Source organism: Mesitornis unicolor, unplaced genomic scaffold (assembly GCF_000695765.1).
Source record: "Mesitornis unicolor isolate BGI_N332 unplaced genomic scaffold, ASM69576v1 scaffold26465, whole genome shotgun sequence".
Classification (NCBI taxonomy): domain Eukaryota; kingdom Metazoa; phylum Chordata; class Aves; order Mesitornithiformes; family Mesitornithidae; genus Mesitornis; species Mesitornis unicolor.
The window spans coordinates 12,038-28,001 of record NW_010187898.1 but is presented as its reverse complement, the minus strand read 5'-3'; the positions used below and the strand labels follow the sequence as shown (position 1 = coordinate 28,001).

At 35.2% G+C, this 15,964-nt stretch overlaps 1 protein-coding gene across 1 annotated transcript in view; it reads right to left on the bottom strand.

The window, feature by feature from the left end:
* Nucleotides 1-222: 222 nt before the first annotated feature.
* The window catches only part of LOC104541538 (dmX-like protein 1), a gene marked incomplete at its 5' end in the record, with an annotated part of 19,757 nt that continues 4,015 nt past the window's right edge, over nt 223-15,964 (bottom strand). Inside the window, 13 exons of the mRNA XM_010185623.1 lie at nt 223-253; nt 289-670; nt 1,045-1,262; nt 3,121-3,173; nt 4,090-4,181; nt 4,650-4,742; nt 4,925-5,052; nt 5,595-5,655; nt 5,930-5,980; nt 10,297-10,438; nt 10,554-10,675; nt 11,346-11,432; nt 14,784-14,901. Of these exons, the coding sequence (XP_010183925.1) occupies nt 446-670; nt 1,045-1,262; nt 3,121-3,173; nt 4,090-4,181; nt 4,650-4,742; nt 4,925-5,052; nt 5,595-5,655; nt 5,930-5,980; nt 10,297-10,438; nt 10,554-10,675; nt 11,346-11,432; nt 14,784-14,901 (1,390 nt within the window). The remainder of the gene's footprint in view (nt 254-288; nt 671-1,044; nt 1,263-3,120; nt 3,174-4,089; nt 4,182-4,649; nt 4,743-4,924; nt 5,053-5,594; nt 5,656-5,929; nt 5,981-10,296; nt 10,439-10,553; nt 10,676-11,345; nt 11,433-14,783; nt 14,902-15,964) is intronic.

Below are 15,964 nucleotides of genomic sequence, written 5' to 3'. Positions count from 1 at the left end.
TTGGCTGACTGAACAAGTAGTGAAGAGAAACAGTTATGGTTGCCACAGTGAAAGAGTAATGTTATCTAAGGTTTCTATCTGGATGGGCCAGCTTTTAGAAGGCGGCCAGGTGTTGAATACAAGCAGAGGCTAGGCCCAGATGGTACACTCCAGGTGGGAAAAGTAAACCACTTCAGCAACATCTTAATTTTATAAGCATATAATTCAGTCATGTGTAGCTTTTATTTTAGGCAATCATCAAAATCTGAAGGACCTTGCTAATCCTTAAGGCATCAATGCATCAGGGACTGAAAGCTCCAGGTAATAAATAGGGGAGCAAAACCAAACAAACAAGCATAATTGTGGCACAAGCTATTATTGTGTATCTACTTTGTTGGCTAGTTTCAAGAAAAATATTTTCAGGCATGACAGAAGGGGAATGTTATACACTGTTCTGAGAAAAATATTAGCTCATAAATTTCACATCATTTTTTAACACATCATTTAAAGGGCTGAATCTATCAGGCAAGATTCTCATCTTTACTGTTCCATCCGCACCACAGGAGAATATGTGATTTGCTGGTCCTGTCTCAATTTGCATGACTCCTGTCCCAATATTTCTGAAGAGAGACTGTCGAGCATGCTCATTGATGAAAGTGTGAAGAAGATTAAACGTAGACAGACTCCATACCTGAAAAAGCATTGAGACATCAATCTTTTCATACGGATAAAGACCGTGACATTAAATTTCATCAGTAATGAGTCACAGAGAAATTGGAATACATTTTGCATTCAAGAAAAAGATATGTAGCAATCTGTAATGACACAGTTCTAGACTATTAATTTTCTGTAATAAGGAAAATATATGGGGGCTAGGGTAAGACTAACTAGGAGTACTGCAAGGTAAGACTAATATGATTAATTAGTAAATGTGAAAGTCACAGCTGAGAAGAAATACTGAATGTATGATGTATTTGATTATTCCACAACTATGCAAATTTCTTTTTGAATTTACACATCATCACCATCTTCATCTCTCTGCTCCCTCCCCTTCCTCATTAATACCTTTACGTTGCCTTCAGCAGATCCTGTGACAAAATACTCTTCCATAGGATCAACTGCAATTGCTTTGACTGGAGAATCGTGACTCTGGAGTAACTGCTGCTGCTGTTTTTGGCGAAGATCAATTATACATGTAAAGCCTTTTCTGCCTCCAGATATTAACAGCTGATGTTTTGAAGCATATGCTAGCACAGTTGCTCCACTATCATGACAGATAAAAGCTGAAAGCCAAGGAAAAGTAATTTAAATAAACACACAGTACTAACTTCAATTTCACAGTACTAACTTTAATTTTCCATCAACCTCTAATGGTTCAAGAGAGTGGCAACAGCAACCTTGATGCTGTAATTGAATTTAGCCACAAGCAGTTCATTTATTGTAGTACCATATATATATATATAAACCCAGGTTCACATTAGACATCCTGCAGTTGTAGTATTCTTGAGTTAAGCAGTTACAGTCTATATACAAAAATAATATCCTCCTTTCTATCCCTGTGTAATTGCAAACTATTAAGCTATTAACTGATTCTTTTCAAACTCTCTAATGCTTGGGTACTTTAGAGCATATGTTACCCATAAGAAATGTCCTCCTAAATTACTTGCCCAAATATCTTGGAAGTTTCCACTGGCTATTTTAATTTGCTGCTTTTCACATTTGTTTCAATATGTCTGCTCCCCTAGATGAGTGGAGAAAGTGAATGAATATTACGATTATCAGAACAAAGCTTGGAATGTTTCAGACTAGACACTATGAATCCTAACACATGGCATACAGTTCAAAGGGTTCTCTAAATTTATGTTTAGTAATTCCACACACCTCACATAAAAAGCATTCACCATATTTCAACTACAAGGAGTTCAGTACTCCTCTCTCTGAGCCTAATTGTGTATTTCAGAAACTGAAAAGCATTTCTTTTCCACAGCAGCAAAATATTAGTAGTTACTATGCTAAATATTTATTATACCTCAAAAAGCATACTGACAGGAATAATTTTTCTAAAGCATTTGTGTAATACTGTATGTAGATATCTATAAATGCACACAAAATCCACAGTATTTGGCCTAATACAAAGAATAAAAATGTCATAGAATTGTATGATCTTTGAAAGCAAAAATGCACCACATTGCAATTACAAGTTCATCTTTTAGTTCAACTCTGAATATTAGTATATGAGATTGTATTTGTACATCTGCTTACTCAATATATTTATAAATCAATATTTTCTGGAAAGTTTGGTATGTTTATTCATATCTGTACCTTCAGAGAACTGTTTTATAATCATGGCTTCTCTGAGGACAGAATTTTCAGAAGCAATGTAATAGGTAACAGTTTACAAAAAAGCATGTCCTCTCATATTCTCCAAACAGATAATGTGTTTGCAAGTGCCCAATGCTATCTTTATAGTACCATTATTTGGTCTAATACTTAATTGATAAATTATGAATGGGGCTGCTCTGAACCTTGAATTGAAGGGTGTAGATGCATATCCTGCAAATGTGTATCTCACAACTGTGCTAAAAACTGTAGTTTTGACAGTTTTACAGCTATTGTCTCCTCAACATGCTAGTCACTACAAGCAGGAGTTGCTAAGAGTCTTTTAAAAAGGACCAGAAATTATAGCTGACTGGTTGTCAAGGTTTATACTTGTGGCGCAAAGGTACAGGGTATGCAAAAGAAGGTGCTCATGGCCATGAAACCAATCATTTATATATGGCACACTATCTGGTGTACCCAAAGGACAGTGAATGACGTTTTACTGCTAATATTAAAATTAATTCCCTCAATAACTTTTCCATAAAGAAAGACACACACTTTTATGTTGTTGTTTTTTTTATTTTACTGTGATCATATATTTTGCTGGTTGTATTCTACTTACCATGCACCAAGCTATTTGTAGGTGAAACTAAAGTATCCCAAAGACAAATGTTTACCCAAAGGACAGTGAATGACGTTTTACTGCTAATATTAAAATTAATTCCCTCAATAACTTTTCCATAAAGAAAGACACACACTTTTATGTTGTTGTTTTTTTTATTTTACTGTGATCATATATTTTGCTGGTTGTATTCTACTTACCATGCACCAAGCTATTTGTAGGTGAAACTAAAGTATCCCAAAGACAAATGTTTCTGTAGAAAAAAAAAAAGTTTTAATTCACCAACAAATGTCCTAAACTATTTTGACCACTTGAAAAGTCATCTGAACCTTAAAAGTGCCATAAAAGCACTGTAAACAGACTTTCAATGGCTACTTTTGAGCAGACCCCAAATTATTTTCTCAGTTTCATGTATACTGCAAGAACATGCCCTCTGCACAATCACTCTATGGCTGCTCTCATGAAGGATTCATATTAAGATTACAATCTTTTGTAGCTGGATTCACCTGAATGTTAGCAGGTATTGCCATTTTTTGAACAAAACTTGCTTAAGAAAATAGGTGTGAAATGAAAAGCTATGCACAACTCTCTAGGTCTATAAAAATAATTTAAGACAGACTCATACGAATAGAACAGAGTTGGAAGGGACCCTACGATGATCATCTAGTCCAACTGCCGGACCACTTCAGGGCTGACCAAAAATTAAGGCATGTTATTAAGGGCATTGTCCAAATGCCTCTTAAACACTGGCAGACCTGAGGCATCAACCACCTCTCTAGGAAGTCTGTTCCAGTGTTTGATGATCCTCTCAGTAAAGAAATTCTTCCTAATGTCAAGTCTAAACCTCCCCTGACCCAGCTTTGAACCATTCCCACGTGTCCTGTCAGGGAGAAGAGCACAGCACCTCCCACTCCACTTCCCTTCCCCATATGGAACATGAACAGAGGATTTATGCTGCCCTATGGAACCTTCTTTAATAGGCACAGGGAATTCAGCTGCAAACATTGCTTTTCTCCTCCTCCTCCCACAAAGGAAGAAAGAGAGCAGAGATACACATCTTGCTCTTAAACTGCTCAAAAAGAAACATCAAAAGGAGTAGAGGGTGGGGAAGGGATGGAGAGAAAGCCCGTCACCACTTCATTTTTATACATTATCACAGCAATTCTTACCTATTGTCAGAAGACAATCCTGCTGTGGCTATCAAAGATGATGAACTGATGAAAACAAAGTCATTGGCTGTTTTGTTATGACACTGCCAAGTCTGAAAAATTGCAGTTTAGAAATTATTTATTAAAAATAAAGATTTTGTGAACCATGAAATCTTAAACTACCTTAAGAAGGTAAGGTGTTTCGAAAACAATTTAATGAACAGAGGTTATAAAGGTATGTGTATGCCTTCTGATACTCTTAATTTTTCATGGAAATATACATTGCAGTCCTATGTTATTGACAATTAATTAAAACCTGACAATTACTGATAAGTCTCAAAGAACATTAAAGTTATTTCGTATCTAACACTGCATTTTTTCACTCTCCAACTTAGTAAGTATGATTACAGTTTACAAATATGTCTGTCATATGGGTCACAGGAAGGCAACAATATATTATTATATCTTGATTAATACTGCTTATCAGCACAATCCCTGCCCTCTCCTAATTATTCTAAAGAAGGAAGGAAATAAGAGAGCCCAACATAAGTTAATGGAAGCAAATTTAATTTTCAGCTTACCAAATATGGTTTAGGTGAAGTTCCAGTAAGTGGGCAACATTTCCAATTTGTTTGATATAAACTTATATATCCATCAGCATCAACAATTCCAAACTGAAAAAATATGTATTATTAGTAAATGCATAAGTATGTATTACAGAGAAATTATCCACAATCCAGAGAAACTACTTTAGATTTGAAGAATGTGATGTCTCTGCTAATTTAAAATTGTCTTTGGGGAGGGGAGCATGGGAAAGGGAAGAGAAGGGGATGTACAGAAACATTCTGTCAGTTACCTTATTTCCTTGGTAATTGAATCTCATTCGAGTTACCCTTGAGTTGCCACCAGATCGAAAGCATGTGATTTGCTGGGCATGACCCCATTCAAACATTCTTACACTACCATCTTGAGCACCTGTCAGGTCTGCAACAGAAAATATCTACATGACTTTCCATAGGTGTTGTAGCAGTTGAGCAGGAGGTTGCTTCCAGAATTTTAAGAAATCTCACACCAGCTCACAACTTCCTCAAAATAACTAGTGCCACATTATGTGCCATAGTACTTGCCATACTGTAGGAGTAGTGGATACCACTGAAACTTAAAACCCACGCTATTCAAAACTTGTTGAACTGTACCTACTGTTCAATTAAGAACTGCATTTAGATGGTACTGAAATAAGAAGCTATTTACTTGGAGATAACAAGATATCATCTTTCGTCCAAGTTTCAAATAAAATAGAAATACAGTATTTTTTGCTATAAACATCACAATTTCTAAAGGCTTTACTATATCTCACAGTGTATTTTTTAATGAAAAATAGTTTCAATAAAATAGGGCTTATAAGCAACTTTTAAAACATGTAATAAATTGCTGTGCTAGTATAAAATAACAACATACCAAGAAACAGAGCCAATAAGTAAATATATAAACTTTAGATAATTTTTTTTTAACAAAACACAACGTACAATAAGGCAATGTTGGATGAGAAGCCATTCTTCTGACATTATTCATAGCCTTCTTGAGCATCTGTTCAATACAAAAAATAACAGAAAATTTTAAACAATACTACTTAACAAAAAGTTATTGAACTAGAATAATTAGTGATGGCAGAGAACTGTTTCCTATCAAAATTCCTACTGAAAGCAAGTACTGTGTTCACAAATTCAGGCAGAAGTCAGTTTCTTCCAAGACTGTCTAAATGTTAATACTTTTGCAGCGTTATATATCTAGGTAAATATCAAATTTTTCCTTCAGAGATTTATGGATCCAAATATAAACACTCCTTAGACTGCAGTCTTACCTCTTTTCTTGCCAATTCCTTTCTGATTCCATTAAATTTATTGGAATATTCCTGAATTTTGTAAGATAAGCAAAAGAGAGGCAGAAGCATGTAAAGAAAGAGGTAAACAAACTTTAACAGACGTAAAAAGTAGGAAGGAATATATTTATTTTCAAGTCTAGTTAATTTATTGTCATTGTTTGAAAAGTGATTGTTTGTGGCCATCCAGAATAAGCAATATATCTAGCAACTGGTAAAAGAAAAAAATTCTTCAAAAGTGTTTAGAATTTTGCAAATACAAGTCTAGTGGATTTTCAGTAGCACTTTTGCTCCTAAATTCGAAATTCTGCTTTGAGCAAGGTACATTCCCAAGAACGCTGTTTTTCTTAGTTAATTAATTCCTAACTAAAAAGAGTACAATGCATGAAGAGGACTAGAGACATTAGACAATTTAGATAAAAAGCCCATCTATTTAAACCATAAGTCCAACCCACAGTAGAAAAGAAATGGTAGGGATTTTTCATCAGGGAAATGTGTCTGTATTTTCCTTGCATGTCTCTTCCCATCTTTTTTTTCTATTAATGTACATCAAAGTTAAGTTTTCTTTCTTTTATTTCCTGTTAGTTCTCCTCAAAAGCATCTGGCTACTTTGAGGACTGTCTGTCCTCAGCAAATTGTTGGATTCAATTTGCTCATGGATGTATTATTTTGAGAAAGAAGAGGCCATGAATAGAAACTTGTGCCAGGTGTTAACTTTAAATTATAACACCAACAAAAGTCTGTTGCCAAAGCACTCACTTTCAACACAGCGGCTTACCATTTACTACGCATCAGTAGCAAGCTGGCACTGAACTATTTTCACAGGATCATTTAGGTTTGAAAAGACCTTCAAGATCATCGAGTCCAACCATGACTTTCAATTGCTATAATTTTATAGAGTATTTTGCCACTACTTTGTCACTGAAACAGCAGATAGTGAATCAAGTATTTTATATATGCTATCCTCCCCTACTGTCAACTGGAAAGAGGTATGAATTACAAATTTTTACTTGCTTCATATTACTTAATATTATCCAAAGAGTTGAAGAGCAATGGTCTTCAAATATTCAGTTTGCAAACAAGAAGGAGAAAAAACAGGAGAGAAATAATTTATTTCCTTGCTTATATTTGCCAGGGTTTGGATTAGTGGGGTAATTGCAATCCTCTTGACTACATTTTGGGAGCAGATTTATATCTTTCAACTCTTAAAAGCTTTATTATGTCTTGAAGAGAGCGCCTTATGCCTCTTAGCTACCCAAACCGAATGATTTCAAAACACTACCTTGAAGATAAAAATAAGGTCTTCAGATAAATATTTCCTTTTTTCTCTAAGTATTTTAAATGACAATGAGAAAAGGTTAACGTTTTGTTAAAACATTGGTGAATAAAAAAATATATGCATTATAAGATGTAGGACAAGACAACAGAGGATGATATTCTTCAAGCATTAGTGCATATACCTAGCAATATAGTAATTGCAATACTTCAGTCTCTAAACTTACAATTTATCTAAGTGAAAGAAAAGTTATTCATGCTCATTTTATTTCTTCACCAACATGAAGGTCTGTGTTGTGTTTTACAGCTACTAACTTTTACCCAGAAGTCAATGGAAATAATCTTCCTTCATTCAACAGATAGCCATGCATCATGTTATCCTAACTCCTACTGGATTATGCTTTGCAAAAATTCAAGCTTACAGAAACAAACATGCCTTTAAAAGACTATGCCATGAATCTCTGGTGCAGCATCTCCAATTTAGAAGCCAAGTATCACTATCAAATACATTCATTACTAATACAACCGACATTTGATACTGCTAGCCCTCAGTTTCAACTTAACAGTAGCTGATGGCTAGAAGACTGATTGCTTTGTTGGAGAGTTAGGTGCTTTGAATGTAATCTGCAGTGAGACTGAAGAATAAAAAAGATTAAAATCTGAGTCACCAGTTATTAGACTGGTGATCTAATGTAAGAGATACTGGCTTGAAAGCAAGCTGTTGAACATTACCTGAGTTTCAAAGCTGATAGTACACACTAATTACATCAGTGCTCTCTTAGAAACACCTCTGTAAGAAATGTGTAAACACACTGTGCTGAAGAATCTGGTGGTGACCCTCCTTCCTTACCTTGTATGAACTGCGTAACAGGAAACAGTGAAGAAGAGTAACAAGGAAAACTTCAGAGCTAATAAAACATTAACTGCCCCAGTATCATAAGTCCAATAGTTTCCCTTGTTGATAGAAGTGAAGCAAAGACAACAAGACTGAAAAGCCAGTAATGGTAAAGAACAGTGGTCTATATCTACTAAATGAGCTGCAAATCACAGAAAAGTAAAGATGGGAACAAGAATCAAAAGCAATAGCCGAAGGAACAAAATATAAAATAGCAACAGAAAGGTTTTGGTGAAGCTGGTTTTCATCCAGATTTGAGTGCTTCCACAGTAACACTATTTCCTCCCAAGAATGCTTGTATCATCCTTATTTCACTTTGTCCTTCATTCAGTACCTTTGTCTCTCCCTCCCTAGTGGCAGCTGTCATCACGTCCTGTGGTTGGTTCTCTACTCTGCCACAATCAAACAGTATGCCAAACAAAATTTATGTCCAAAGTTTAACAGCAAACACATTCAACAGAAACATAGCCATGTATCTTTAGGTAAGAAAACTTTACTACATATAAAAGAGAAAGTCATGTAAGAACAGTTTGCATTAATAGATTATGCAATCACTTTGTTGAGAAATACACAAACATACACAAAGTCCATACATAAGCATAGTGCCACAGGGAGTGGCAAATGCATTCAAAGAGTACTTGCAAGAGAGCTGATTCTGACACCAGAGCTGCAAAGCTGGCAACTAGGATCAGCAGTTCCTAACGAGCAGGGAGATGTGTAGGTACTGGAATCAATACCCACTTCTATGTGTGGTACCACTGTTGGTCTTACAAGGCTAATTCCTTATTTACTACTCCTAATCATAAAATATTTTCAAAAATCAGCTACAATGTGAATTAACATATGGTTCTTGCTCTGAGCTGTACACACAAAGTGCAGCCAAGTCAGAATACTTAATGCATTCCGTTACCTAGGAAAACTCCCCATTCATGTGCAGAGAGGGTGAGAGATACAAGTGTCTTGTATGACCATTTCAGCACAGTTGAGTGGCTCCAAATAAGCATCTCCCAGCTAACTAATCAACAGATCTGCATTATTAGAGAGCATCTATGCTGCACAGAAAATAAGGGAAGTGTGTGAATGGCCAGACTAGAATTGTCATTTGATTTCAATTAAATCTGAGCTAACAGCTATTTGCTCAAGGCCAAGTTTCACTCAAAACACAGAATCTACTTCTGAATGTATGAGCTACCCTTGTACAGGTGTCCCCTCTATGATAAGAAGAACCAATTTGCTCATGTGACACTTTATTAGGTGTCCTTCACTCTATTGTATTTCAGAAATGTTAAACAGTGACACTGATTATCTTCGCTAAAACATGACATTCAGAAGTGAGTTATTTAATAACACCACTAAGGAGAGTTATGGCAAAACTGTGGAGCACTCCAAAGATGACAAATGACAACAGTCTTGGAGATAAGAAGTCATATATCAGCATGACACAGAGTTCAAACTTCGTATTATATTTGTAGTTGGTCCTATTTCTGCAGTCCTGCCTTCCTCATTTTTCTTACAAAAACAAGAATTCTCATTTTTCCCAGGTTAAAGCTGCTCAGTTTCCTTTCATTTGATGCCTCTGTCCTGCCAGTGAAAGCTGCTTTAGGAGTTCATTTGCTGTACTCTTTATAATACAGGCTCCTACTAATATACAGTGTACTACAATGGTACTTTCTACTAGACCAGAAGTTGGTATTTACTTAAAAAAAACCCAAACAACTGGAATAATCTGGAAATCAGAATGAAACCTAAGATCATCTTAAAACAAAAGCTGAATTGGTATTTCACACAAATATTTCTAACCAATCTTCATTAATTTATATCCTGAAATCTCCTGAATATATGTTTTTTAGATAGAGCATTTGGCTTCAAGTCATTAAAGAACAATTTAAGCTGCAACATCTTACCTGAACCCCGATTCTTTATTTTAAACGATGTATCTTAAGTGAAGAAAGCATATATGGATTGACTAAGAGCTTTATTTGCTTAGTTGATCTATGTTAAATTCTGTACCATATTTTAACCTGTTAATTGGATGATTATAAGTTCCAGTTTGCCTTGATTACACAGAGGAACTATGATTACCTACACAGTAATTGTAAAACATAATGAGCAACACTGAACAGACAAAAGGAGAGAAGTAGATAGAGTACATAAGGCTAACCTTTGACAAGTGACTTACCACAGATGCACCCCTGCCAGTTTGTGTACTACCAAGCCAAGGCATATTGATAGGTGTGCCGGGATTACTATGAGTATAAGGAGTGGTTCCCTGAACATTTACCAGATCATCACGAGCATGTATAACTAAGAAATCATCAGCCCTATAAATGAAACAACATTATAAGTTAGATTAGAAACAACAACATTAAATACTGTGCTCTGTTACACTGATTTATACACAGCTAAGTTGTGATATTGGAAACATAGAAAGTATACCCTTTATTTTCTACTTCCACATCATCGTCAACCCAGGTATAGATCTGTGTAGCTAAAATTGAAGAAACATCTAATTCTTGAATGTCGTGACTTGATGCTATTGCAATGCAGTTCCGATTTGCCTGAAAAAAAGTAACACACACAAAGGCAGATACAAAAGGAATACTCAAAAAGGTGCTCTTTTTCGTTTTCTCTGGTTCTCAGTTGTTCACAAAATCACAATCAATTTACAAAACCCAAACATTTATGTCTACAAATCTATATACTCTCACTGTCTAAACTTGACACTTCCCTTTTAAATGTTTATTTGCATCTGGGATACCATCACACACTATTTGTATTTTATACCTCTCTCAAGCAGCTCTAGTCCTTCTGAGTTGCTTTTCTCAGAAGATAAACGAGAGGTAACTATAATACAATGCTTGCAACCAAGCTCCTCTCCTCCACTTCTTAAGGCTTAAATGGTTAAACAGGAAAAGAAAGGATGGCATCCTGCTGCTTGTCTTCAACAGAGGAAGTGTACTCTTACACACAAGCTTAAAGAAAAAGTAGAAGCAACCTCTCTCTTCCCTCAATACACTGCAAAACAGAAAAAGAGACAAATTGCAGTAGGACTGTTTAATTATTAAAAGATAATTGTGAAGTGCTTTAGTGAAGGGAGTGCTAGGAATTTAAGCTGTAGTAGGATGGCTGGCAAAAGATATCTCACCCACTCACAATGGGACTACCACTTTCTTATCTATCAGGTGGAAATACACCACAGTTAGATTATTCTACCTCCTTTATACTCACCTTATTGACTGCAAAAGCAGTAATGATGTCAGACTCTTTATGGATTATTCTTGCCTTGCCTCCTGGGTAACCCAAATCTGTTTCTATCTGTATTTTAAAAAGTAAAGCATGTTTAAGTTCCGGCTTCTAAGCAACACTGCTTTATACTGGAAGTACAGCACCAAAAACTGAATTGTACAAAATTTCTGGTTTTTTTTTCCTCTATCTTAATTCTAAGAAAAAATGACAAATATAACCTGCAATAATTACAGCAAACCTGTTTCACATGTAATAATCTAGCTTCCCACTGCCACACTGAGATGACCACAGCAACACAGGAAGCATACTTTGTCACAGAAGTAAGTCATAGTACTGTGTTCATTCTCAAGTTTTTCAGGGATGCTAAAAAACAGTGAGGTGATATGCACACCTGGGGGTGTTGATAACAAAAAACTGAGTCTTGATGTTTTGCTCTCAAAAAAATTAGCTAAATTTGATGAGTTCCTTCACTTTTCTGATTCTTTTCCCCAAAAGGGTGAAGGAAGTGAGCACCTGCATGGTGTTTAGCTGCTTACTGGGCGAAACCACAACACAAGCTCTTAGCAAACAGTTTTCACTACTGAAACTGATGAAACAGTCCAAAAGAAGGTATAAAGAAGATCCTGAGCAGGAAAATGAATTTGAACTTTGTCAGCTTATCTATTCACCATTCTCCACAACTACATATATCTGGTATCCTGCACATTCCAGTAGCACAAAGTTATTTTACTACCACATTTTCTTTTTTTCCCTAATGCGATCAAATGCTGTATTTGAATCTTATCTACCAATTCATATTCTAGAAATGTATCCAAGTATATATCAGCACACAAAATTCTAAACTCTGATTTTGAACAAGGGTACTAAAGCGCTAGTAAAGAGCTCAACATTGCAAGTATTAAACTGATAGACTACAGACTCCAGTCTGTTGTAGTTACAAAATAGTTTTACAGTAAAAAAATGGCACTGCCAAACAAGTGGTGACATAAGAATTCAAACCTGAATTACAAATGTATAATTTTGTATTTTCATCAAAACATGAAGAATTATTCCAGAACTATATTTTCCCAGCCTCTCCCCTTCCATTTCTTAATTCTCTGGTTTTCAAAAGATTTAAATAAGGATATTTTGCTTGAAAAACAGTAAGATGGTACTGCCAAAGAACTGCAAAGTCTTTTTCAAAGTCTGAAAGAAGCCTGTAGCTTCATAAAGTAGACTACTTTTTTAAGATTAAAGCAAAGTTAATACTCTGGTGCTCTTAACATATGTAAAACTGCCTAAAACTGCAGTGACAAACAGATACAAAAACATGATCTGAGTTTTATGGTGAAAAAACACACGTGAAATTAAGATTTTTCTTTTCCCCAGTCAGTTCCAATTGGCTACTTGCCAATACTGCTTTATAGGATAATTGATATAAATAAGGTAGCCCAAGGACATCACAGAGTGTTCTCATTTATGTCTTCTCACTAGTTTTTAAAAAGAAAGCCTGAAGAATACCATATTGGTTTGCATTTCTAGGTGGAGTTGTACCTTTTGTATCCACCAATTTTGTATCAACTTTCTTACAAGAAAGTTGATACAAAATTGTTTTATGGGTTCATTTGTCACCATCTTAAAACTAAGGCTCCATGAAAATTTTCAGTAGCAAACTAGTACCATGGTAACAAACTGCTCTAACTTCAGGTAACCACCTCCATTTACAGGCAACTATTATGGCTATCTCATACACCAGTACGAGAATGGTCCTGTATGTACTATGTTCTCATAGTAGTACTGAATTTTTGTCATTTGGGCAAATCTCAACCTCCTCTGACATAGCTATGGAATTTGAGAATACATATTGTCCTTACTTGGTTGTTTAATCCAGTTTTCTAAGATATTTATTTTCAGATAGGCTCTATAACAAGACTGGTTTAACCGGATCTCTTACAAAACTGATTTTTAAGTTTGTTTGATATATCAGTAAATATTTTTTTAAGGGAGATCAGCACCATTTCAAAAAGTAGTATTTCATAACGATATAAGGTCTAATTAATTTGAGCATTACTACTGTGTACCTTATGGACGATGGGCTCCTCCACCACAGAATTTTTCATGGTTTCATTGTGCTCCTCTAATGACTTCACCAAGGAAAGAACAACCACAGAACAAAGAATAAAGATAAGACATAACATGCAAGGTATCAAGGAAATCCTTAATTCCTTGTTGTTTAAACCAACACAGAACAACTGAAACACAACAGCACGCTTGCACACAAACACATATGTATTTTATGTAATAACAGTAATCATCAAATTCGAAACTCTATACTCAGTACAGAAGACACTAATTTACCTGTCCTGTACTGTAACAGAATCTGGTCCACCTGGAAAGTCAAATTTCTTGGAAAATAAGAGATGTCCACTGACATTTTATCAGTAACAAGAGGATACAAAATAAAGCCAAGACACCTATGCTGTGTAAGGCTGCCAATGATCCTACTTGGAAACACTTAAAGCATATCTAAAGTATTCTGAAGTATTTTTCCATACAGCATAGCAAGATGGTTGCATTAATGTAAGACATTATCAGAAATGGTGCGTCTTCAAAGGACAAAACAAAAGGAACAATTTTCCATTTAACTGCAGTCTATAGTGAGTGCAAATAGTAACAAATACTCAAGCTGATACTGTAAGTTGTGACAGGGTAAAGACTAGCTCAAACTCTTTGTTGCCATGGCTTTACTAGTCATGAATACTCTTTTTCTTCTGCATGTTTAATTTCTTTGGATATACTTCTTTTTCCTATGTTTCTGCTGCTCCACAGTTTTTCTATAGTACTAGTGACTCTTTCCAATTACTGGGTGTAGGTTTGAGTAAGAAAGAAAAGGAGCAACTAAAGAGGGAGAAAAAAGCCCAGAACTCCACTACAGAACCACAACCTTAGAACATTTAACTGAATCTGGAACTTGGAATCCAGCTAGACACTGCAACAAGTTATCAGAGACAGAAATATTAGCTGTTGTATGACCATTTTTCCTATAGAAATTGAATCATAACATGATAGAAACCAGTGGATAAATCCAGGAAAATTATGGTAGAGACAAACTCAAACTTTTACAACCGACTGATTAGATTATTGTTTTTAATCTTCGAAATTTTCAAGTTTGTTATTCTTTTAAGGCAGTTTCTATACCGATCTTCAATAGACCAACTGTAGCTAAGTCGTGTTAGTTGAACCTCTACAGTCAAAGACTGATTATTTTTGTTTTCAATGAACAATGCACAAAGATTTTTAATATAAAATACTGTAGATTTAGAGCCATAGAGAAGTATATTAGCCACTAATGCTCTAGAAAGTAAGCAAGCCAGCCAAACAACTTAAATAAGCTCAGAGATTGACCTGCAGCATTTTACGCATTTCATATATCATACCAACCTCATTCAGGCATCGCTTCTTTGTAAAAATATTTCTGATAAAGGTTTCCTGGACTTCTTCCTGTTTAACCAAGTACTGCCAAAGCCTCTTCACAGATAGTGCAACATGACTGTTAGATCTACAGAACAGAGTTAAAATAAATAGCATGGTCATACTTACAAAAGACTGCAATATCTTATATTCTCATCAAACTACAGTCAGAAGAAATGCAGAAGCAAAACTACAGCTTTCAAGCACTGTACAAGACCTATTTGGAAGCATTCTGGTACCATCTTCCTACATGTGAGAGGAGATGCAAAATGAAGAAGAAAAAGAACACATAGCATTTTCATCTCCTACCTTGGAACAGTGAGAAAAATCTCTTTAAGAGAGCGCACAACAATAAAATCAGCCTACATATTTATTAGTCCACCTCATTCTTTACAACACGGATCAGTTCTGTTAATTGCTAATGAATGCTTCTATCACATGGAAATGAATGACTAACACTTCCTGCTAGGAACACATTAGCTGTGTAACATCTCTGAAACAACCATGACTTTTCGGTAACATAACTGAAGGACTGTAGAATCAGATCAGACTTCAAATGTTTATGTTCATCCTTAGAAACCCTATGCTCAAGCAAAATTTGCAAATACAAATACAGTTGCTCATGGCAGGCCAAAAACTGCTTAAATTATAATTTTAAAACAATGCCAGCCTGCAGATACATGCTAAGCTGTTCCTTTTCAATCAGCTCAAGGTACTAAAACTAATTGTGACAATTGTGTAGCATTTTACAACAAAGAGACAGACTTTCTGTTGATTCCACAACAACAGGTGATAGTAAGATTTAAAAGGCAGAAACCTTTTAAAAAAGTAACAATTTAAGAAGCTGAGCAGTCCTTTCTGGCTTAAATATGCAATTATGTGGAGTCACAACTATGCAAATATTACAAATAGTAAACATTCCTTCTCTGATTTTAGGAAAAGGTGATCATAGAAGGTAATTTCTTATCTAAAGGTGGGGCAATTATTTAATTCACTGTCACTCATCCTTAATTACTTCTTAAGGCAAATTTGTTATTCTTTATTTTACTGTCAATCACAGTTTTTCTACAGAGACACTCAATGGTAAACTTCAATAAAAGAACTTAAAAGAATCAGAAACTTTTGATTTTTTTTTCTGATCTTGCTTTGGA